We start from the raw sequence: 24,492 nt of genomic DNA, 5'->3' as shown, positions 1-24,492 counted from the left end.
CTTCGCAACCCCCTGACAAAGACTCAGCACGCTTGTTATCCTCCCCCTTTTTGTCTTTTGCGAAACTTTAAAACTGTCTTCATAAACATCATCGGTTTAATTTTCAGTCTGTATCGACGAAATTGTTTTTCTTTTTGACTGGATAAGTAGAACTCTGATTAACTCAGATTTTCCTTCTGGAAACATTTAAGTGAAACTCAATCCCACTTATAAACTTAGTCTGTTGTTGTGAATTATTCCAAACAAAACTAAATTGTTCTCGTTCGCTTGATTAATCGCTTTAAGTGCTTGACAAAACCTTTATTCACAATCATAAACAAATTAATGACTTCAGAAAGTGAAAGCTATAACAGCACTAATGTCCGTATTTTGGACTTGATTAACTTCAACATTACTGTTAATTGTTGTTTACTTTATTGATGAATATAAAAATATCAAAATATGCTATATTGCTGTGCATTGGAATCCTCCTGGAGCAAATTAAAAAATTACCAAAACTTAGCATATTTTTTGACACACGTTGCTTTGATCCTAAATTACTCCCTTATTTGACAAGCTACGTCAAAATGTCATAGAGAACAAAAGATAAAGCAAATTTCAAGCTTTCCAAAAATATCTCCCCATGAGTTGATTGATAACTCCGTTTGGACGCTAGAGGGCGTCAAATTTCCTTTACCATAATATCACATATTGTATTCTAAATATCTTTTAATCAGATTTCATGTACCTATATCTTAATCCGGCCGAGTTCCTGGCAAAGAAATGGTTAAAATGTTAAATTTTAGGTCTAACTCTGTTAGTTTTTGAGATATCAAAAAACCGACTGCACCAGCGTCTTTTACGGGAAATTTTAACATAAAATGACACCGAGACGTCAAGTGTAACTTGACAAATAAAAAAGTTGTGTTTTTTGACAGTTCGAGGCCGCCATTTTGAATTTTCTGTGAAAATATTGACTTGCACCTCATTTTAAAGTAAATTTCACGTAGTTTCTAGAAATGACAGACAAAATGCCTTTCCAGGCCGCCATTTTATATTTTCTGCCAAAATATTGACTTGCACCTTATTTTAAAGGAAATTTTACGTAGTTTCAATGTGTGAAACTCAATCCCACTTCTAAACTTTCCTAAATCACTTCCCACTTATTCCTTCACTTTATGGTGAAGGAATTTTGCCGCCCTCTAGCGGCCAAACGGTGTGATCAATCAACTTATGAGGGGATATTTTTGGAAAGCTTGAAATCTGCTCTATTTTTTGTTTCCTATGAAATTTTCACGTAACGTTTCAAATAAAGGAGTAATTTAGGGTCTAAACAACGAGTGTCACCAAAAAAAAGTGATTTTATGGTGAAGGAATTTTGCCGCCCTCTAGCGGCCAAACAGTGTCATCAATCAACTCATGGGGGGATATTTTTGGAAAGCTTTTGTTTTCTATAACATTTTGACGTAACTTGTCAAATAAGGGAGTAAACTTTTCCTTTGATTTCAGATCAAAACATAATAACTGGTGTATCATACATTTAGGAATTATAACACATTTTATGGAGATTTTGAGTTTTATAATTTAGGCGGCATTCACTACTCCAGGAAAAGTGACGTCATATTGAAATTCACTTTTGTCTTAGATTAGTTCTTTGTCATTTGTTTTACAGGGTGTCCTCAATTCGTGTGTTTTGACAGGAACTAGGATACAAGTGTAGAGCTTGATTTTTGGAAAAAAATTAATAGCAAAAACCGTATTTTGATATCTTGTCAGTTTGCGGCGCTAGAGGGCGTTTTAAAAAAAAACTCTTCACAACTGTTTTGTTTATTAAAATATTAAAGTAAAACACAAACATTTTTAAGGCACTGTTACGATGTAATTCCAGTGGCGTGCTTAGCGTTTTGGTACTGCATTCTATTTTCTCAATAATTGACATGGAAATCTCGCTCAGTTCACATGTAAGTCACTGTCACAAACCCTAAAATGGACTTTTGTCCAATCATTAATTTTGACTAAAAATCCATCACTACCAAGACAAGAAAATAACTGAAAAACCACGACGGTCGTCGAGTTACATTTTCTTCCTTTTTCTCTGAATAACTTTGAAACAAAAAGCCGAAATATGTCTTAAGTGCTCCTTTTCGGTTTGGCACAAAGTGGATTCGGTAAAAGAAGAAAAACTTCGCTGGGCACGTTAAAAATTCTATTTTCTATCTCAATAAATTTTAATAATTGGATCTTAAATTTTAGTTTGATGAAGAGTGGAAATTGTCTAGGAGATGATCGCTGTAGTGTTTTTCCTTAATAAAGTGATACAGAAGGCGAGTTTGCTAATATAGTAGCTATTTATGTAACCAGTTACGAAAAGATCGATTTTGTTGAATGAGTTACACAATAAGACATTTTCGAAAGGTGTTGCATACATAATTTTTTCTAATTTTGACCAAAAAGCGGTAAAAACCCTCTTTTAAAGTGATTTAACACAAATATTCACTTTCATAGCACCTTGTATAAACTGTGACAACAACATGTTATGATGGATGTCGCCCATATGTTTCTACGGAAATGCATAAAAACAGGGAGTGATGAAATTAAGTTTTCATAACTAGTTACATAAACTGATACTTTTCGTAACTATAGTCTATCCGGCGAACCTACGGAGTAATAAAAGCGAAAATTAGGAGGGTCCATTAGTATTGGTCTATATCCGGTCCGTTTTACAATATAATATCTTGTTCTCTCTCTAATATAAGGACTTCTCGGGTCTCATGTCTCGATTCACTTTTACGTACCTGTTTTACAGTGTAATGCGGGTCGACCAAAGTTGCCGCCCATCGAATTTTATTACTCCGTAGGTTCGCCGGATAGACTATAGTTACGAAAAGTAAAACGTTTTGTCACTCTAATTAGTTTTGAAAAGTGTCACTTTATATGCCAAAATTAGAAAAATGATATTTTTCTGGACGTTTAGAAACATTATTGACTTGTGTGAATAATCTGAAAACGTTTTGAACACGATCCGTGATTAAACATTTCCTTTTTTGAAATTTCATATTTCAAGTGGTACCAATTTAAAGTTTAATCTTGTTTACGCGAGAGTTTCGTGAGTGAGAGATGGGGAGGGGCCTCAAAAGTTGCCGATCTAATTTACGACTAACATTCCGTTCGTGTTAAATAACCGAGTCACGCCTCGATGCCGCCACTAAGAAATTAATATTCTTACACACATCCGGGAGTTTTGGAGTGTGTTTTTTGTGGAACGAACACGAAACAAAGAGGATAAAGTTGCTGTTAACTATATTCGAAATAATATACATATTATTCCGGGCGGGTCCCGGGGATACTAAATCACAGACAAAGACCGGAGAGGGAGAAGCAACATAATGACCGAAATTTATTGAACCATAAACTCCATTTCCGGGGCGGCAGAAGTCTCAGGGAATTGGAAAAGTCAAACTCCGGGGACCGTAATTGTAATGACCCGTTCGTTATCGTAACTGACATTCTTGAGCGGCAAACTTTACCAGATTTAAGACGATTCGGAATGCGTTTTGTTGCTGCTAAGCAGATGCCCAAATGTTGTTTGCGCAAGAACTATGCACGATTAGCCCTAAAGCAGTTTTCGAAGTTTAACCCTTCCCTATATCTTGATTTAAACCACTTACAGTTCAAACTTAATATGACAGTTTCAATAATGATTTTAGTGTGGATTACCAAACTTCTTAAACCCATTTTCACCGTCATAATTAAGTGTGGTTCAGACTGTTACAATACAGGTGAAAAATGGCACAGACTGAACCACATGTAAGCCTAGATTAAAGTAGAATTGTGCAAATGGAGGTTAATTAAAACTGTCATTGAACAAAAAGCACTTTACCATACTATGGAGCGAGCAGTTTGACGTCATGATGACGTAAATTGGCGAAATCATAATTTGATCAATTGTCAAATTACGTCATTGTGACGTCAATAAATAGAGCGTGAAAACGAATAATACCTCCCCCCCATTGTTTCAATTTTTTTGAAAAATAAAAAATTTTAAAGTGTTTTTGTTCTACTTATTTCACCTAATTTAAGGTCATTTGGTATTAATATGCCCTTTGCTGTGCATTGGAACCCTCCTGGAGCAAAATTAAAAATTGCCAAAATTGCACTTTTTGTAAAAATAGTATATTTTTTGACACACGTTGCTTTGAACCTAAATTACTCCCTTACTTGACAAGTTACGTCAAAATGTCATAGAGAACAAAAGATAGAGCAGATTTCAAGCTTTCTAAAAATCCCCCCATGAGCTGATTGATAACACCATTTGGCCGCTAGAGAGCGTCAAATTTCCTTTACCATAATATCAAATATTTTCAGATTTCATGTATATTTTAATCCGGCCGAGTTCCTGGCAAAGAAATGGTTAAAATGTTAAATTTTAGCTCTAACTCTGTTAGTTTTCGAAATATCAAAAAACCGACTACACCAACGTCTTTTCCGGGAAATTTTAACATAAAATGACACCGAGACGTCAACTGTAACTTGACAAATAAAAAAGTTGTATTTTTTGACAGTTCGAGGCCGCCATTTTGAATTTTCTGTCAAAATATTCACTTGCACCTCATTTTAAAGCAAATTTCACGTAGTTTCAAGAAATGACAGACAAAATGGCGTCCCAGGCCGCCATTTTGAATTTTCTGTCAAAATATTGAGTTGCACCTCATTTTAAAGTAAATTTCACGTAGTTTTAAGAAATGACAGACAAAATGGCGTTCCATGCCGCCATTTTGAATTTTCTGTCAAAATATTGACTTGCATCTCATTTTAAAGGAAATTTTACGTAGTTTTAAGAAATGACAGACAAAATGGCGTTCCATGCCGCCATTTTGAATTTTCTGTCAAAATATTGACTTGCACCTCATTTTAAAGGAAATTTCACGTAGTTTCAAGAAATGACAAACAAAATGGCGTCCCAGGCCGCCATTTTCAATTTTTTGTCAAAATATTGACTTGCACCTTTGACATAAACTTTGCAAATGCGCTCTTAATACAGTCTGACCAGAATAAGGAGGGCCACTATGGGGATCTCGAAAACCGTTAGAGATACAAATTTGAGGATTTATAGTGGTTCCGTAAAGACGAAACATTGGAATAAAGTAAATGGTGTGTCGTACTTGCTGAAGTTATGAACGTTAACAATTAGCATTTTGATAAAATGGCGAACATAATGAATTAACTCACATCTGGCTTTAAAGTTGTTCGTACGCAACCGAGTAAATTAGAGACACAAAAGGCAAAAACCAGAATTATAATCCGATACATACCAGATGGTTAAATCAAAAAGGTGGGTTTAATAACATTAATCTCTGGCAAAGCCCTGAGTGTAACAAAGGATGCCACGAGCATACACAAAATGAAATCAACGTACTCTATCGATTCCAATTTATTTTCAAGTGGATACCTCTTTATCCCATTATATCCTGTGTTTGATCTACGATTTCTGGCCTAACGAATAACCAGTTTTCATTATTTTCCGAAAGGGGGGAAATCGAATTAGGGAATGCAGTATAATATTTTATTTCCCGAAGAATTTCGACGGTTTCCAGATTAAGGATAATCGATTTCCAGTCTTCCGGCGGAATTTTAACCACGATTAGCATCGAAAACGTAAAAACCATAAGGACGGTTTATTATTACCGAACCAGAAACTATCATTAATAACAAAAGGGATTCGAAAACGGTTAAAAAATGAAGATTGATTGGTTCATCATTTATCATTTTTTGTCCAAGCTGTTAATTAATTAAATTCACTATTTCGAAGAACCGGTTAATAATAAATTTAGTTAAATCAACGTAGGGATTCTTCATTAAAATTTCATTCACCAAGTTGGGGGGGTAAAACCGAACTAAATAACATTAATCTCAGTTGGGGCCGAGAATTATTAACAGAAAGGTCCAGACGATACTCTGTATCGATTCAAATTTATTTTCAAGTGGAGGATGTCTCTTTTTATCTTATTGTTTACAATTATTTATCTTTCTCACGTTGATAAGCAACAACAAATTTTTATACTGTAAATGCTTGAAAAGACATTATTTATTATAAAATTGCCTGTGATAATTGCAAAAAAAAACTTTGTTTACTATCGGTTTTTCTGCGTGGTTTTAACGAGTTTAACAAAAAACTAGAGCGTAGAAAAAATTGCCTGTCTAATTGTCGTCCGTTACCCAAAAACCAAACAAAAGGACGATCATCAAACAATATGGCGACGATCCAATTTCGAAGCCGCAACATCCTTTTGTATATGGCAATCGACCACAGTTTCCCAAGCCTGCTGGAGAGTTAAATGTATGGTTTTATTTACGCTACTGTCTCCTGCCCGTTTTTTCCATCATGCTTGACTAATTCCTACAACCCAAAAATCACAAACTATACAATGGGATGATGAAAAAAACACGATAAGTATTCACTGGGTGTGACGAGACCGACTCCTTCGAAGTGCAACCACCTAGCCGCAAGCACCAGGTGCGCACTCTTTTTACTTTTACTATAATGTTCATATGGATTTTTTTTGTGAAGAAAGCTTGGATAGTTTAGTCATAATTGGTGTGAGTTAAAATTATTGACAAAACTGAGTCCGGACCTGTCTGGTTAGATATTAACTTAATAATTTTGTCTTTAGAACTGGCCTGCACTGCATACAGTCATTTCCTGCTGATTGTAATGACGACCACCTCCACTTTGAAGGAAAACAATACGCAGAACACAACAAAAGGTATTTTAAGTATTTCCTGCTATAACAGAGAGGGTTTTTCGAGTTTCAAGGGTTATTAAAGCAATCCGGCTCTGTCCCACTATGGTCAGTGTTTGATATAGAGGATCTACTTCTTCTTCTCGTTTGTCCGAAAAAAAAGCATAACGTAATTTAACATTACCTACATCCGGTCGATTAAAACGTCTGGCGAGGTGAAGAAACCGACTACATGCTTCATTATCTTCTTCTTCATCGTATAAAATGGTCATTGCCTGGCGATGGCCGGAAATCGACGCTAATTTACATTCAACCTGTGCGGCTTAAAACGCCGGGATGGATATTTATTAATCCTTTAAGTTCTACACACCAAGAAGTCTTGCTTATCGCAGGAATTCGATTTGCATCCGTCCTGATCGGGTTTTTGTTCGCCACGGGAGCGAAAGGTCTTCAAACTCTTGAATTTTTATTCATGAACGACATAGAAGTTGAAAAGCCTACATGTACTAGTATTTGGGCAAATTTCAGTACAGTGGGTTTAGATTATGATTGTGACTTCTCCTAAATCATCAAAAAATCTTATTGAATAAAATAATAAACCATGACAAAAGTGAAAAAAAAGTTGATAAGTTTTGAATGAAACACCTTGTATATTTTTTGATCAGTTTATAGATCTTTTATAGGTCGTATTGGAATTATTAGCTTCTAAAATCTGGGATTTTTTTGGGTTTTAAAATTACAGTTGCCATGAAATTAGAAGGTTCAAGACAATATTTTCCGGTTTATTATACTTTTTTTGACAGATGCCAACTTAACTTTACAATGTTGCCAGCTGCGAATTTAAATTGTCATGATCACGTATCGTGCTTTTACAATTTTAGCTTTCCCAGCTGTTTAAATGCAATTTACAGACTTTTCAAGGTTAAAGTTGACATTTTTCTGGTCACGTGACTGTTGTTAACAAGCTTCCATTTAAGTTTTCAGTGTTGCCTGTTGCTAATTTAAATTATCACCATCACGTGACGTGCTAGTGCAATTTCAAATTTCCCAGCTGTTTAAATGCAATTTCCAGACTTTTCAAGGTAAAAGTTGACATTTTCCTGGTCACGTGACTGTTTTTGACAAGCTTCAACTTAACTTTACAGTGTTGCCAGCTGCTAATTTAAATTGTCATGATCACGTATCGTGCTTTTACAATTTTAGCTTTCCCAGCTGTTTAAATGCAATTTACAGACTTTTCAAGGTTAAAGTTGACATTTTTCTGGTCACGTGACTGTTGTTAACAAGCTTCCATTTAAATTTACAGTGTTGCCTGTTGCAAATTTAAATTACCACAATCACGTGACGTGCTAGTATAGTTTTAAATTTTCCAACTGTTGCTGACAGGTGTCAATTTAAATTTTAATACTGTTCTGTGGTGTCATTTCACAATAAAATTGACTAAATATAATCAATTTCCTTCAATCTGCCACTTTTCTTCTCTTGCTTTGAAAATGACAGGTGTCTTTATTCGTCACGTGCTAACTTTTCGTAAAAACGTCAAAACATAGCCAGTAGTTTCAGCTTTTTTATTATCGCAACACAATTTTCTTTAAAAAAATACAAATAAACGAGATACTTTCAAAAAACCGTTTGTATTATTATTTGATAGTCAAACCTAACTTCTGACGCCTGGTTTATAAAACAAAATTTAAATTTAGCTGTAACTGCTGAATTACAAAAAAATCTTTAATTTTTAGTTTAAACGAAACACTTGAATTGTTTTACAAGTTAATTTATACGTAAAACAGAACAAGGTTATACGCCTGAAGTAACTACCAACGTTCAACTTTGTCGACAAAGCAGTTTATCCAACAAATAACGCTATTTCAAGTTTACTCCACATTGAATAAACTGAAAACTGAAACTATCACGTACTTAAAATTAATACATTTCCCACTCATCGCAAATGAGGTGAAATTTGAGCAAAAAAAACATGTTAAGGACTTGTAGGGAGGTTGTTCTTTTTAGAAAAAAAAGTACCAAAACGGTATCTAAGTTTATTAATGAGAGTCCGCGTAGTGCATCCCTCCAGACGGCCCTCTCCGGAAAGTTTGAGCCGGAGTCAAACACTCCCGAGGATGATTAATGTGCTCCCCAAAGTTAGACTTACAAATTTACATTTCCCTACTTCGTGTTTCCGCTCCAATGTGCCGTCGTCTCTTTAGAAACCTATTCAGTTATAAATAAGATAAGAAAGTGAGGGATAATGCAGTGCGTTTGTGGATTCGGCGAGAGTAAATATCAGTTTTCTCCCTGTTGTATTCCCCTCCCCCATCCTTCAAACTTTATGGTTTCAAACAGTCAGTGGCAGCCCAATATCTCACAAAATTTGCTTTAAAAGTATTTTCACTGTAAAGTTGGTCACAAAACACACAAACTTCGAACAGTGTTAAGTTATTAACATGTTTCAAGAAATATTGACAAGCCCCATATTTGGTAAGACCTCACAGAGTGTCCAGCAACAATGAGTGAAACTTTGTTTGCACAAGGTGTTCTTCCACTGTAACTGTCACTAAACACCCTGTATGGCTTTATCTATCAAGGGCGTTGACTTAAAATTATGCAACACATAATATGCGACCTACACGTGACTTAAAATGACGATATTTCTTCAGTCACAGGATGTTAATTGGGGAACGGTTAAAATCGTCCCGATATATTGATCTAAACAACACTTATTTAGGTAAAAACAAACCAAATAAAAATTATTCATTAATTGGAGTTTCCTTTCCACCCTTTTCAGAGTTTTCTCCATCAACCAAGAGCCAAATGATAGTCCAAACCATCCAAAAAATTTAGTTTCGTCGCCACTGAACATTTATCAATGATTGAAAAATGTATAGGCACCTAATGGTATGAATGTAGTCGTAAAGTGTTAGTCTGAAGGTAAATGTAGCGTGAATATTTCCTAAAAAAGAAATTTATATTAGCTAACACAATATAAACAATCAAAGGTCGCAAAAAAATGTTTGAAATGAAAGAAAAAGAAGAAATTCTCAAATAATAACGTTCTAATATTTCTTTTTCTCCTAAATTATGGACCTTTTATATATCCCTTACGTTTGCTGATAACATAATGGGAACGAGCAAAAAGCATACAGAATCGAAAATGAGGGTAATATACTCTTGTATTTTCCTTCTTTCAGGTCTTTAGATTATCGTTAACAAGGGAAATTTTGTTCTTTCAGTTTATTTACGGGTTGAAGTTGCAAAATTTCAATTGTTTAAACGACCTTAATTAAATCGCGACCGGAGCGTGCAAACCTTTCCAGATAAGTGAAAAATGTTTTATTCATATCCAGGATAACGTTATAAAACTAGAATATTATGACCTAGAGTAGGTTAAACTGAAAAAACACACTCAAATTAAAATTGAGATAAATCTAGGGACTTTTTCGCAGCTTTTAAATTGCTAAATTAGTGTTCTTGGGGCTGTCCCTTTTTAAAAATCCCTTAAGGGACACTATTCTGGGAAATAAATCGTTGGTTTTTCTTCTCGAAACAATCGTTTGATGTATGGACCGACCCAGTAAATTGGAATCGGAAAAGTCTGTTTAGTACCGATTGTCGTTCCAGTTTTCTCGACTCTCAGCGTTCTAATTAAATTATAACAAAAGGCAAGTTAAGCACCTTAACCGTTCTGGATGGTGAACTTTTAATATCCTTAAAGGGAACAAAGTATCAATCCGTGTTTTCAGTCGTTCTGAATTGCCAACAAAGGAGCGTAAATGGGAAATTGGGATTGTTACTAATTAAAGCGTCTGAAATTATTTAGGTTTCATTACTACACACTCTGGTTCAATCCAAATAAACATCCACCACCCATAATGTTTTAATCCCGTATTTGCGACACAATACCCACGAAAGAATGGGGTACCCAACCTTGGCCAAACACAAAAGATCAAGGTTACTACATATAGGAACCATTCTTGCCTGTAAACGTGTTTTACTAAGAAATTCAAACGGTGTTAGATCAGGGCTTACAAACACACCAAGAACCGTATTCGACAAGGTGGTACAATCTACTCGTCTATATAGGCAGTACAACCATTCAGGTTGGGACAGGTATGTTAATACCACAGTCAATGAGATATTGGGTCGTACCTTAAGGGCATTCCACACTAATCCTATTTTCGGTTTTAGGCTTTGTCACGTTTCGGTGAAGTTAAAACCGGAAAAACGCCACGGTACCCAATCCGTACCATCCCGATAATTGTCACGTTTATTTATTTTTTCTAAATAGTACCACCAAAAAAAGTCTTTAAATTAAGCATTTAAACAGTTGGAAAATTTAAAACGCTTACTAGCACGTCACGTGATCGTGATAATTTAAATTTGCAACAGGCAACACTGTAAACTTAAATTGAAGCTTATTACCAACAGTCACGTGACCAGAAAAATGCCAACTTAACCCTTAAGAATCTGCAAATTACATTTAAACAGTTGGAAAAGCCGAAATTGTAAAAACACGCGACAATTTAGGTGCAAGTCAATATTTTGACAGAAAATTCAAAATGGCGGCCTGCGACGCCATTTTGTCTGTCATTTCTTGAAACTACGTGAAATTTCATTTAAAATGAGGTGTAAGTCAATATTTTGATAGAAAATTCAAAATGGCGGCCTGGGACGCCATTTTGTCTGTCATTTCTAGAAACTACGTGAAATTTTCATTAAAATGTAGTGCAAGTCAATATTTTGACAAAAAATTCCAAATGGCGGCTTGGGACGCCATTTTGTCTCTCATTTATTGAAACTACGTGAAATTTCCTTTAAAATGAGGTGCAAGTCAATATTTTGACAGAAAATTCAAAATGGCGGCCTGGGATACCATTTTGTCTCTCATTTATTGAAACTACGTGAAATTTCCTTTAAAATGAAGTGCAAGTCAATATTTTGACAGAAAATTCAAAATGGCGGCCTGGAACTGTCAAAAAATACAACTTTTTTATTTGTCAAGTTACAGTTGACATCTCGGTGTCATTTTATGTTAAAATTTGCCGGAAAAGACGCTGGTGCAGTCGGTTTTTTGATATCTCGAAAACTAACAGAGTTAGACCTAAACTTTAACATTTTAACCATTTCTTTGCCAGGAACTCGGCCGGATTAAGATATACATGAAATCTGACTAAAAAATATTTACAATACAACATGTGATATTATGGTAAAGGAAATTTGACGCCCTCTAGCGGCCAAACAGCGTTATCAATCAACTCATGTGGGGATATTTTTGGAAACCTTGAAATCTGATCTATCTTTTGTTTTCTAAGACATTTTGACGTATCTTGTCAAGTAAGGGAGTAATTTAGGGTCAAAGCAACGTGTGTCAAAAATATGCTATTTTATTCAATCAGTGTTTAAGGTGTTGATTTTCTTTTACTTAAAGTGCCTCCAAAATTTAGATATTTTTTTCAGTTGTGGATAAAAAATTGAATAAAGGGAGGTGTATTAAAGGTCTTTTTTTAATTACTTTTTAAAATTCAATATCTCGGTTACGTAAAAAGCTAGAGGGGCAAAATTTGACTCATTTTGAGTCTCTTTCTACTGGCAGTTTAGTGAATTGATAGTCACACACGTCACTATCACTCCCTTGGAACAGAAAGTATTTCTGTTATTTTCAATACGGTTTCGAATTAATTTTTTTTTGTATAGATAAATTATTTTTTCCTTGTTTAGTTCGAAATCTCGGAGCTGGAGAGAATTAAATCGAAATTGGGTGAGGCGACGACAAGGGTCGGCCTTTTCTAATTAAAAAAGTTGGACGGGATTTCGAGATTTTTATTGGAATTGTGTCTGTTCAAGAACAACGCCTCTTAATGATTTTTCATTTAGTTTTGCAAGTCAAAGTGAAAGTTAACGATTAATAGATCATGAAAAGCATTGTACGATACGCACTGCTTGTTGTGGATGTTTGCATTATTTGTGTGCTGGTCACGCAAAAATTTTAATGCAAAATAGAGGGTCCGAAAAATGGAAACAATGCTCCTGGAGGAAACGTGACTCAAGTTAGTCCGTGATTTCTTTCTCTCAAAAAGAAAATCACTTTCAACCTGATTGTTGTTTTATTCCCTCTTTTGAAAGAATCAAATGGTAATAGAACCTATTTCGATTTAGGAGGGACTAAAGTCCCAAAGCTGTAAACTTGTTACTTTAACAATTAGATCCCATTTCTTATCTTCGGTCCGTAATCCATTTTGCCATTAAGAGTGGAACTCCTTTCCCAGAGTTTTATGTCTTTGATAAATTGCCATTTTCAATTTCCCGGATAATGCTTTCGCAGGTAATAGAGCTGTTCTTTGCCAAGCTTTTTGTCTGGAATTTGGGGTGGTGGAAGAGGAAGGGGGTAAAGCGTGTAATTATTCCCGGATCGATCCTGGTTTGCTGGCATATGATGGCGTGTCTGCACTTCATTATACTGCACGGGAATTATCCCCCTTTCCAAGCTACTCGAAATTGTTGGTTATCAAAGTAGGCAGCACGCTGACTCCTTCGGGAAGTTTAACTAAACCGGGACCTAAAGTAAAATTGATCCCGTTTTCGTTAAATGGTGCCCGAAACAGATTAGGTAGATCCCAGAAGGGCGGCTAGAGCTAAGTAGGAAACTTTAACCAATCGAACTTGTTAGTTTGTCTATTAAAGCGATTTCACTAAGCCTTTCAAATTCAGACTTAATACAGAAACTGGAAGAAGGAAAAATTAGCTTAAAATGGCTTTGAGGTATTACGAAGTCAGAAGAAAAATCTGTGGAAACAGTATGTAGATCGTACAATAGCAGTATCGAGGAGTTAATACAAAGTTTCGACTGCTTGAAATTCATAAAGGATCACTCGGAATAACCGTAATCTCTGGACCATTGTTCGTTGCACCACTTAAACGTTGTTTAATACGACTTGGGAACTACCTAAGACGGGCTTTTGTGTGTACGGGTGTAGCAGGAGCATCTCCGCATCCCGAAATTGTCTTGCTCGCCCATTATTACTGCTAAGCAGATTGCTCCAACATTCAATTCGAGTCCGCTAAATGGTATATTTAGGTGCGGGAGAAGGTATTGTTGCTCCCACTTAACGTGTCTGCTTGTGGAGCTGAAAATTATCTCAAATTTTCTCCATTAGGAATACACAACAGTCTTACCGTAAAAATGTTGCTATACAATATGCTAATTAAGTAGATAATACGTGCTGGAAAATGGAGTGTTGCCTTAAGTACAACACGAGGTAATGGTAAAAAGTATAACACGGAAATGCTTTCAGGTGACAAGGACATACTCTATAATACACTACAATATTTATAACAAGTGACACTGAAGGTTTACACTGTGAATATAACTCCAAAAAAGGCAAGTTAAAAAAATATAATAAATATGTCTTTTGCTGAGTATTGGTACCCTTTATTTCACCTAATTTAGGGTTCCAATCGTATCTCTTTTATTTAAATTCGCAGGACATTCGTTCCACCGCTATTCGAAAAAGCATAAAAAATACTACAAAATGAGTTAAAAATGGCCTCTCTAGCTCTTCACGTTACCGAGATATTGAATATCAAATAGTACTTAAAAAACACCTCTAATACCCCCCTATTCTTTCAGTTTTTTTGAAAAGTGAAAAATTTAAAAGTCTTTTTTTTGTGCTTATTTCATCTAATTTAAGGTTCTTTTGTATAAATATACCCTTTGCTGTGTATTGGAATCCTTATAGAGCAAAATAAAAATTTGCCAAAATTGCACTTTTGACAAAAATTGAATTTTTTTACTTTTTGAAAAATCGTAGCTCTTTTATTTAAATTCGCAGGAAATTCGTTCTAACGCCATTCGAAAAAGCATAAAAAATACTACAAAATGAGTTGAAAATGGCCTCTCTAGCTCTTCATGTTACCGAGATATTGAATTTCAAAAAGTGCTTAAAAAACACCTCTAATACCCCCCCAGTCTTTCAAATTTTTTGAAAAGTGAAAAATTTTAAAGTGCTTTTTTTGTGTTTATTTCACCTAATTTAAGGTTCTTTTGTATAAATATGCCCTTTGCTGTGCATTGGAATTCTTATAGAGCAAAATAAAAATTTGCCAAAATTGCACTTTTGACAAAAATTGAATTTTTTGACTTTTTGAAAAATCGTAGCTCTTTTATTTAAATTCGCAGGAAATTCGTTCCACCGCCATTCAAAAAAGCATAAAAAATACTACAAAATGAGTTAAAAATGGCCTCTCTAGCTCTTCATGTTACCGAGATATTGAATTTCAAAAAGTGCTTATTCTATTCTTTCTTTCAGTCGCCGCCAATTCTTTCAGTTTTTTTGAAAAGTGAAAAATTTTAAAGTGCTTCTTTTGTGTTTATTTCACCTAATTTAAGGTTCCTTGGTATATGCCCTTTCGTGTGCATTGGAACCCTTATGGAGCAAAATAAATTTTTGGCAAAATTGCACTTTTTAGCAAAAATGACAAATGGCGGAGATTTTTGTAGAAAATTCAAGTTAGTTTTGTTTTATTACAATCACTCTCCTATATACAGCCTATATTCGGAGCGGCAACGTTTGCTTTCATATTAATGAGTACTCGACAAACATAATGGCGTTGTCGAACCAAAAATTACGAAACAAACCGGCACACTTAGCCGGATCAGGGTTTTGGGGAAAAAAAATGGCGCAGACGTTATTTTTTTCCTATTTTCCGCATACTCTTAAAAGTAAAATGAAGGGGGCCCTTTAATCACAAAATGGCCATAAAAAGCGAACCGGGGCCCAGACCGTGGCTCTTTGTTAGTGTATGTTTATTGATTTTTGCCTCGTGGCCTATCGAAGCCCTTATTAATGCTTTCGAGGGGTGATTAATTTCTTTTATTACCATAAAAGGGGCTTCTTTAGGCCGCCGAAAATTTATTGGCTCCTAAGTTAGTTGTATGCATTTGCTTCAAATTGATTTTCTAACACGCCACTGTTCTGGTTGTCACGTGATATAATACATTTTCAACCATAAAGCTGAGTTAACGTTTTATTTAATTTATTGGTTTTTACTATGATTGGGTTAAAGGTCAAAAAGTTGATGAAAACAGTGGCAAAGGGTTTTTTTTTAAATCTTATTTTTGAAGAAAAAATTAAATTAAAACATTTTACTAATAATTTAAAACTGGAAGATTTTAAAAATGTAATTGTAGTGGTACTTTATGTGAAACGTAATTTGCATTCAATTTAGATAAACTGACTCTTTGCTTCGTTTCTGGAAATAAGAAATATTTAATCGAACTTCGGGGAAGATTCGATTTAATTTAACCGACAACCTGCCCGGAAACGCAACTGCAAGCAAGCAAATTGAATTTTTTGGTTGTTTTGCAAAGATGACGCTTTCCAAACTCGTGAGTGTGGAAAATAAACGAATTAATCAAACTTCAAGGCTAAAACCGGGATTGAGAAGAACTCAACGAATAAGATAAAAATTGAGGAAAAAAAGGAATTACTTTTCCGGTTTTTCTTACAAGTCTTAGATAAAAGGAAAGCGGAAATTAACGAAAAATTAATCACCTTTTGAACGTATTAATGAGGTTTTCGATAGGGTGGATAAGCCTTAATGGATGGGGGGACGGTGTTTGAAAATATTTTAAATATAATTTATGAATCGGTGGTCGCCTTAAGGCCTTAATGACGTCGTTTTTTGAGGATAATCCAATCGGATTAAATTCGGATTAATGATTATATGCTTCGAGCTGACTAGAGAGAAAAACACGCTTTTACTAATATTGGAAAATTGAAGAATAAAATTTTCCAGGAAGTCGACTATCGCCAACTGGAAATCTACTACATTTCCCATAACCAACTATTTACGAGAGGCTTTGTTTAAATACTCATTGAGGCTATGTTTGCGTGCTTGCAGCTAGTTGCCATTATAGCCTAGAAAGCTTAAACTCTTTGGTTCAAAAATTCCATAGTATCCACCCTTGTCCCTTAATAATAATATTACAAAATGAAGATACTATTTGCTTTTACGCAATTATGTTTCCATTACTCTTTAAACATTGGGGCATGTTCAGAGATTTAGATACACAAAATCTAAATATTTAAATAACATAAACGGTTACTTTAGTATTCTTTCTTACGGTAAAATACGATAGGCGAATAATGTTTGTTATTAAAGGAAATCCCGGTCGTGACTCCTCTATTTCTCTGGTATCGATCATGGGAACTTTAGTCTTATTAATGGATAGCGCAGTGCTTAATAGTTTTCCAAAGGCTGACACCGTAATTGCAATTTTGGTCTCAACCTGATTACATTCATAATCTATCAATAGGTCACTTAAAACGTTTATCGATTTATCCTACATATTTTGTTATAGTAGTTAATTTAATGTACAGGGTGGCCAACTAAGAATGCTAGGTAGATTATTTAGGAAACCAAAAATATTGTTAAGTAATATGGCCATTAGGAATACATCTAAAATATTTTCGTGATTCCAGCGTTGCCGGATCTACATCAGTGGCAACAACGGATTTTGCTTAATCTAGTTGCTAGTTGCTCTCTATTAAACATTGGAATTTTCACTATTTGGATACCAGGTGAATGGTTCAAGATAGAACAAAACCGTTTACCTGATCTTATCTTACTTTTTGAAGATTTCCAAAATTTTCAAACAATTTTGAGTTTTGAAAATTTTTACAATACCATCATAACCTAGGTCTTAAAAAAGTCGAACAAAAATCCGTTGTTATCACTGATTTCATGTAGATCGGGCAACGCTGGAATCACGAAAATATTTTGGATGCATTCCTTATTGGCATATTACTTAATAAAATGTTTGTTTCAAAAAATGTATCATTTTTGGTTTCCTAGATACTCTACCTCGCTTTCTTAATTGGTCACCCAGTACAATATACAAGGTGTCTCAATCTAGTGTATTTTGACAGGAAAACCGTATTTTGGATATCTTGTCAGTCGGCGGCGCTAGAGGGCGTTTTCTGAATTTCGCCCATTATAATGGACTTGTTTATGAAAATATCACTCTAAATCCGGACACCCTGTAAACATTTCTACTTTCAGAGGTCCATTCAAAACGTTTGTGGACATATTTAAATTAAAACATTTCAACAAAATGTTAAACATAATTTATGCATCCTCAATTTGGCAAATCCCATCTTGGGAAACTTAACCTTTAAACAGCGCCTCCCTGCAATTTCCTCCCTCGAAAAATATGCTAAGCTCCTCTAACCCTCTCTTTAATTAAGACGTGATTTACTCTTATTCCGCTTAAATTACCAAATGATTGTCATAAATTAGCTAAAGTGAGGAAGATAAGTACAAGATCATTCTCAGTTTTCTTTTTACGCTTTCGTTCACCAATTAGTTTTTTTTTTTTCAAATAATAACCTCACACTTTGTGGAATCATGTTTTATTGTATTAGTTTATCTGCGTTTAACTCCGGTTATAATTTTCTGTACGTTTTCTTTGGTGTTGTCTCCGAGATTTCTAATATTGGCAATTCTGCTTTCGTATTGTTTGATAGCGTGATTGAGTCTCTGGATGTTTCTCAAAATTTTAGCGTTGGCAATTTCGCACTTTCTAACCGAACCATCGTGGATTTCTTTCACGGTTTCGTTTTGTTCTGCAACTGTGTTGATTTGTTCGGCCAAAAATTTGCCTTTGGCCGCTTCTTCTTCCACCAACTTTTGAGCGTCTAGTGCTGCCGCCTTTAGATCTTCGTACAACTTGGTGTGGTCGCTGACCGGAAGTTTGAACTGGTTCCGGTTCTGTTCCTCCACTGCTTGTTTCTTTTTGAAATGTGCCGTCACTGCTTTGTAGACTACTTCAGTGTCCAGGCAGAAGGATTCCATTTTCTCAGCTTCTTTTTTCTTTTTAGTTCCCTCTTTTTTCAGTTCCTTCTTCATTTGTGTAGCGATTCTTTCGTGTCTCCGATGCATACGTTTCGCAATTTCTTCCTTAAAAGCTGCTAATAGGATGATGAATTGTTCCACTACAGGTATGGGATACATCATTTTAAGGCTTTCCATGTGACGTTTGTTGGGCATTTTCTCTATGGCTTGTTGCCACATTGCAGCTGGGAGTTGGTACTCGTCGTCAGGTTCTACTGCTGAGATTTCAAACAAATGTGGCATCACCTTTTGTTCTATATCATCTAGGATTTCTTCTCTTTTAGCCACTTTATCTCTACGGATTTTAATTCTGTCGTAAAGCATCATCAAGAGTTCCATTCTTTTTTCGTAGTCTTCTAAATTTTCGTAGCAACACCCGTACTGGCCTTTGGCTTTTAGGTCTTCAACTAGTTGTTCTAATAGACCTTCTACAGTTTCGTTGTATTCAGGGCTTTTGCCATTGAGTTCATCTGCAACTATTTGGAGCAACGTGTCATAGAAGCTCAGAACCTTTTCACGTTCTTTCGGGTTTTTCCTTTTAACTAAAATCTTTTCCATTTCGTAGTCTGGGATCATTTCCTGGTGCTTTTCGGCTAGTTGCCGTTCTATAAGTGCGTGTCTTTGCATTGTTGTGTCTCCTGCACCTAGAGAAGGGCTGAACCAGTCATCTCCTGCAATTTTTTTAATTAATTCCTAAATGTAGGAGTAAACTATTATTAAGTTACAACCAGTTAAACTAACGCCAATATAAGCAAAAGCTCCTTGACCATGCGGTAGGGTTCTAGTGGCAAAATAAGTACGTCCAGGCTTTTCACTTTCTGGGTGTCGTACTGTCATTTCAGTGTCATTCAACCAATCAGGTGGCTCGACTGTGTCAGGAATATTCCCGAAAACCTTTACAAACCGTTAGTAAGCCAAAAACAACCTCAACCCCAACATACCTCCATAGCATCGGATATATCCACGTAGAAGGGAGGTTGTAAGAACGGGTCCTCCAACTTGCCATTTTGCATGCAGACCAACAAATTGGACAGGTACATGTTCCTGTAACGTTTCTTGTTCACTCCTTCACAAGGTTCAGTGCAAAGCTTCAAAATCCAGTTGCGGCACATTCTGAAAACGTCATGATCAGAGATTCGTTTCAGGAACGTGTTGGTGAAGTTGGTGTAGAAGAGGAAGTCATCGTCCAGTTTGGCTTCCACGTCCATGTTTGATTTTTGACTGGGAATTTTTGGATGGGTTGTCAGTTTGACAGGGTGTAACTTAGGTTTACACGGGTTAAGGTGGGAAAAAATGAATTTTGGTTTCTAAAGTGCCAACCAACGTAAATGGTTGTTACGTCATCAATTTCTTATCTTCTGGCGACCTTTTTGATGTCATTCGTTTAGTCAAGTTTAGTGACTTGTTTTGTTACATTTCTTATCTCATTTCATTAGACAAAGATCGAATAATAATATGTGTTTTATAACATGATATTGTCAACTTGACTGTTCAACAAATGTCAAGTTATTATGACGCTTTGTCCGAAATGACGTTCAAGTATTAGTGAAAAGGAACAAATCCTTATTTCAAGACTTTATAGACCATTCCCGGAAATAAAAACTGGATTGAGGAACTTGCTTGATTTAATTCTCTTAAACCTTCCCATAACTGTTTTAAAGTGCCAGAGGCATCTAGGACGATTTTGAAATTGCCAGAAACTTCTAAATGCTACTGAAAACTTTCTTAAAAGTGTCAGAGGCCTCTACCAGTCTCTTAAACTTTCGCAAAACTGTTTTAAATTGCCAGAGCCCTCTAGGACCATTTTGAAATTTTTCAGAGATTTCTAAATGCTACTGCGAACCTTCTTTACAATGTCAGAGGCCTCTACAAGTCTCTTAAACCTTCCCATAAGTGTTTTAAATTGCCAGAGGCCTTTAGGACCATTTTGAAATTGCTAGAGATTTCTAAATGCTACTGAGAACCTTCTTTACAATGTCAGAGGCCTCTACAAGTCTCTTAAACCTTCCCATAAGTGTTTTAAATTGCCAGAGGCCTTTAGGACCATTTTGAAATTGCCAGAGACTTCTAGGACTAGGAATAAAGTTTTGTTTGATTTTCTTGCTTTTAACATTGATAAAACTGCGCCACACTTCCGGTTTCCACCTTGACGTTACCTTAACTCGATTATTGAACTATCCGAGCCAATGACAGCCAGTCCAAGTTATCAATAACTATTACCGGTCAAAATAAAACGGTAAAAGTGAATGGAAATACAGAAAAATGACGGTGAGTTTTATTAGTTTTCCGTGTTGTTGCGTGCAAAATATCGAAACTCAAAATTCTCCCGGGGGTTGTTTTCGACGCGATTTATTCGATATCATATATGGCGTAATCACCGGTTAAATTTAAATTTATTACCCTTGAGGTACGCACTTTTTCCCCATCCAACATTTTTTAGGTTTGGTACGTTTTCGTCCATTGTCTAGTTTCCAGAAACTGTCTCATATCCTTCGACGTAAACGAATTGATTTATTTTTTGGAATATTTTTATTTCTCTTTCTCTTGAGAATTTGAATTTTTATTGAACTGTCACTAGCTTTAGAGTTATGGCTGCTTTAATTTATTTTTGCTTCGGATCAAAACTAGTGAACAACTGAAAAGTTCTAAATTTAGTAAAATATTTAATCTACGTTTTACTTCTCTGAATTATTGAGGTGGACAAACTACTTGATGATTTTAGGACCGGAAGCCGCCTTCATTCTTGGGTAAGAAGGGTCGTTTTCAGGTAAAAGGCACTGGTACAGGGCATCACCCTCTTCATCATCGTAAACGGGTCGAGACCAGAAAAAAAAAACGGAAAAATCGTCCATTCAGAACTGAGAGAAGTTTTTGCGGGATTTCGAGGAAGCACGGTCTGATAAATTTCTAAGCATCTGTCGCGTAAAAGATACGCCTTTTGCTTATTATACCACTGTTTCTGTCTTGCTCTGTCACATTACCGCTTTACCTGTTTCTGCCTAATTAGGTTTTTTGGTCTGTTGGATTTCAATCCGGTTGCAATTTTAATGAGAATGGAAGCATTTCAAAAAGCAATTTTCCATGAGTCGCCCGAAGGGGTTGCATATATTTCGTCTGTAACAGTTGGCGAATAAACTTGAAGAAAATCGCTGTAGGGCAAACAGCGCGAATATCGTAACTCTTTGGAAAAAATTCATCTCGCATTTGGGGTGCCCCTGTTGCTGGAAAAATGTCATTCGCAATAAAACAACACGTTTAACGGACCGGTTCTAAAATATGCCGGGATTTTTCATGTTTTTCAACCCACGTTGAGCACGCGAGACACCCCCCGAAGGGGGAGAAGAGAGGAGATTTATTCAGTTTTAAATGTGCCCTATCGAGTTTCGATTTTCATTATAAAATGTTTCTGTTCACACGACATCTGACTTTACCAGACAGAACAAACATTTTAGTATTAAAAACCAAAAAATGATCAATCGTTGGTTTTTAAACTAATAATTACTTCAAATATAGAAGAATTTACTTGTGTTCTATTCAAAAAGCTTTTTTTAACTTTTTTATGGTTGATGGGATAATTTATCGTTAAACAATACTATTCAAAAATTATACTTTGTCATTTCCTTTTTCCCAAAATTAGCATTATTAAGTGACATACATTTATACATTTTATACATTTTTTTTTTTCATGAAAATTAATACTCTGAAACTTTCACTTTGCAATTTTTACGCAGTTTTTTCATTTTAAAACTAGATATCGATTTCTTGGAATTTTCAGAGTTATCTAAGATCAATTATCTGTTTTTCTCCACTTTACAAAATTTATAAAACTTCCAAAAATTGTGTTTTTTTAGAGTCATCTTTGTAATTTTATAGTTGTCATTAGTCAATTATTAATATTCGGTTGTCTGCGTCTATCTTCTAATAAATGTCATTTACTTTCAGTTATCTAATCAATTAAATTAACAAATTATTGAAAAACCTTTTCAGAACACTCTACAAAAAAGTGGCAAAATGACTATTGGAGGCTTCTGGCAAATCTGAATGATTGAAGAACATTTCAGAGGCCTCTGACAGTTGCAAAATCTCTTTTAGAAGATTATGACAATTCTAAACAACGGAAATACCTTTTCAAAAGTCTCTGACTATTGTAAATGGGTCTTTAAGACCTCTGACAATTGCAAAATAACTATTGAAGGCTTCTGGCAAATCCTGAATGACTGAAGAACGTTTCAGAGGCCTCTGACAGTTGCAAAATCTCTTTTAGATGGCTTATGACAATTGTAAACAACTGAAAGACCTTTTCAGAAGCCTTTGACTATTGTAAATGGGTCTTTAAGACCTCTGACAATTACAAAATAACTATTGAAGGCTTCTGGCCAATCTGAATGACTGAAAAACGTTTCAGAAGTTTCTAAGAGTTGCAAAATGACTATTGGAGGCTTCTGGCAATTCTGAATGATCGAAGAACGTTTCAGAGACCTCTGACAGTTGCAAAATAACTTTTAGAGACTTATGGCAATTCTAAACAACGGAAAGACCTTTTCAGAGTCCTCTGACAGTTGCAAAATCTCTTTTAGTAAATGAGGTTTTACGACCTTTGACAGTAGCAAAATGAATACCACAAAGTTCTGGAAATTCAGAATGTTAACAAAATAATAAAAACTCATTTCCGAAATTAAGCTTGCATATTATTAAAATCCACATGGAACCATTTTGCCATAATTTAACTAACTCTGTATCTCGTAACGTTTCCGAGATTCCCATACTTAAACACCAATTTTTTGCATACAATTATATTTTAATGGTCCACCCTATATCTCAATAATACCTCTAAAAGCCTTTAAGAAAAAAAAACTGCTGTTTGATGCTATAGCAAAATTTAAAGTATTTATTTGTGACCTTTCTGTTACATTGTGCGACATCGCAATTTATTTTGAGTTTCGCATTATATAGGATTACATTTCTTCTCGTTTAAATTGGCCAGCAAGTCTATTCTCGCGGTGCCTTGTTATTTTTAAATTACAAAATTGATTCATGAATAAGTAAAATTGCTCTGCTGCTTTTTAAAAATTTAATATAATAGTCAATTAAGTAAGATGACAACTTCCGGTGATCTAACAACTTGTCCAGGGCCTGATATGTTCCCACACCGGTTATCAAGTGCCACTAATGAACCGCACAGTACTTTACACAGCATTAATTAATCGTTTATTACCAGCATCCGTAAAATTGCGCTTCCCTTTTGAAAAACATTTCCATAAGTAGTAAGGTGTAGATTGAGGTGTGGCGATGTTAATAAATCCAGGGTCGCACACATATAGAGATGTCATATCGACCATCTAGATATTTTTATAATTAATTTCGGTGGAGAACAGTCACGCCATCTTTGGTAGGTCAAAGTTTGCAAAGCGTTTTTTAACGACTTCCATTAGGCTATTCTCATTCATACGCAAGTTTGCTAGTAAAGTTTCGGCTCTCGGGGTTTGGTTTTAATATAGCAAAACACGACATCAATCATCGCCAACTTTAGCTTTGGAAATTCAAATTGAACTCATTTATAAAAACTCACTTCCTATTATATTTTGGATGTCATATCAATTTTGGAGTGGGGTGGACAGCTCCCTAATTAATTCCGGTGACCATAGGTAATGCCTGTTCGTGACAGCGTCAGAGATATAGATAGAGCAATTGAGTGGATGGTGCTAAACAATAAAGCAGGTAGGGGGGGGGAAGAGTCTCAATACGCCATCAATCAAACCTCAATTAATTCACTATCACGTAATAATAACTCAAAGTAAATTAAGTTTCCAGTACAAATTCAGAAATAATAAGTTGGGGCATTTTTGTGGTCCGAAAGTTGGTTGTATTTGAGCGGAATTTTAAT

General features: G+C 35.3%; 1 protein-coding gene across 1 annotated transcript; it reads right to left on the bottom strand.

Moving 5' to 3' along the window:
- Window positions 1-18,111: 18,111 nt before the first annotated feature.
- LOC145735431 (uncharacterized) lies at window positions 18,112-19,961 on the bottom strand. Its single transcript, XM_081989329.1, has 3 exons — window positions 19,550-19,961; window positions 19,337-19,502; window positions 18,112-19,279 (listed from the first exon to the last, which is right to left on the bottom strand). The coding sequence occupies exons 1-3, from the start codon at window positions 19,814-19,816 to the stop codon at window positions 18,141-18,143; spliced, it is 1,572 nt and encodes a 523-aa protein (XP_081845455.1). The 5' UTR covers window positions 19,817-19,961; the 3' UTR covers window positions 18,112-18,140.
- Between the last annotated feature and the right edge of the window lie 4,531 nt (window positions 19,962-24,492).

The sequence above is a fragment of the Ips typographus genome, linkage group LG11 (assembly GCF_016097725.1).
Source record: "Ips typographus isolate SLU linkage group LG11, UJ_Ityp_2.0, whole genome shotgun sequence".
In the NCBI taxonomy this organism is placed as follows: Eukaryota; Metazoa; Arthropoda; class Insecta; order Coleoptera; family Curculionidae; genus Ips; species Ips typographus.
Note: the sequence above shows the minus strand (reverse complement) of the source record. Positions and strands in the feature narration are given on the sequence as shown.

Excerpts from the sequence above, each read along its gene's own strand:
- LOC145735431 (XM_081989329.1), bottom strand. The coding sequence starts at position 19,816 with ATGGACGTGGAAGCCAAACTGGACGATGACTTCCTCTTCTACACCAAC. Across the intron at positions 19,503-19,549 it reads ATATATCCGATGCTATGGAG|GTTTTCGGGAATATTCCTGA; the intron begins GTATGTTGGGGT and ends CGGTTTGTAAAG. Across the intron at positions 19,280-19,336 it reads TATTGGCGTTAGTTTAACTG|GAGATGACTGGTTCAGCCCT; the intron begins GTTGTAACTTAA and ends AAAAAATTGCAG.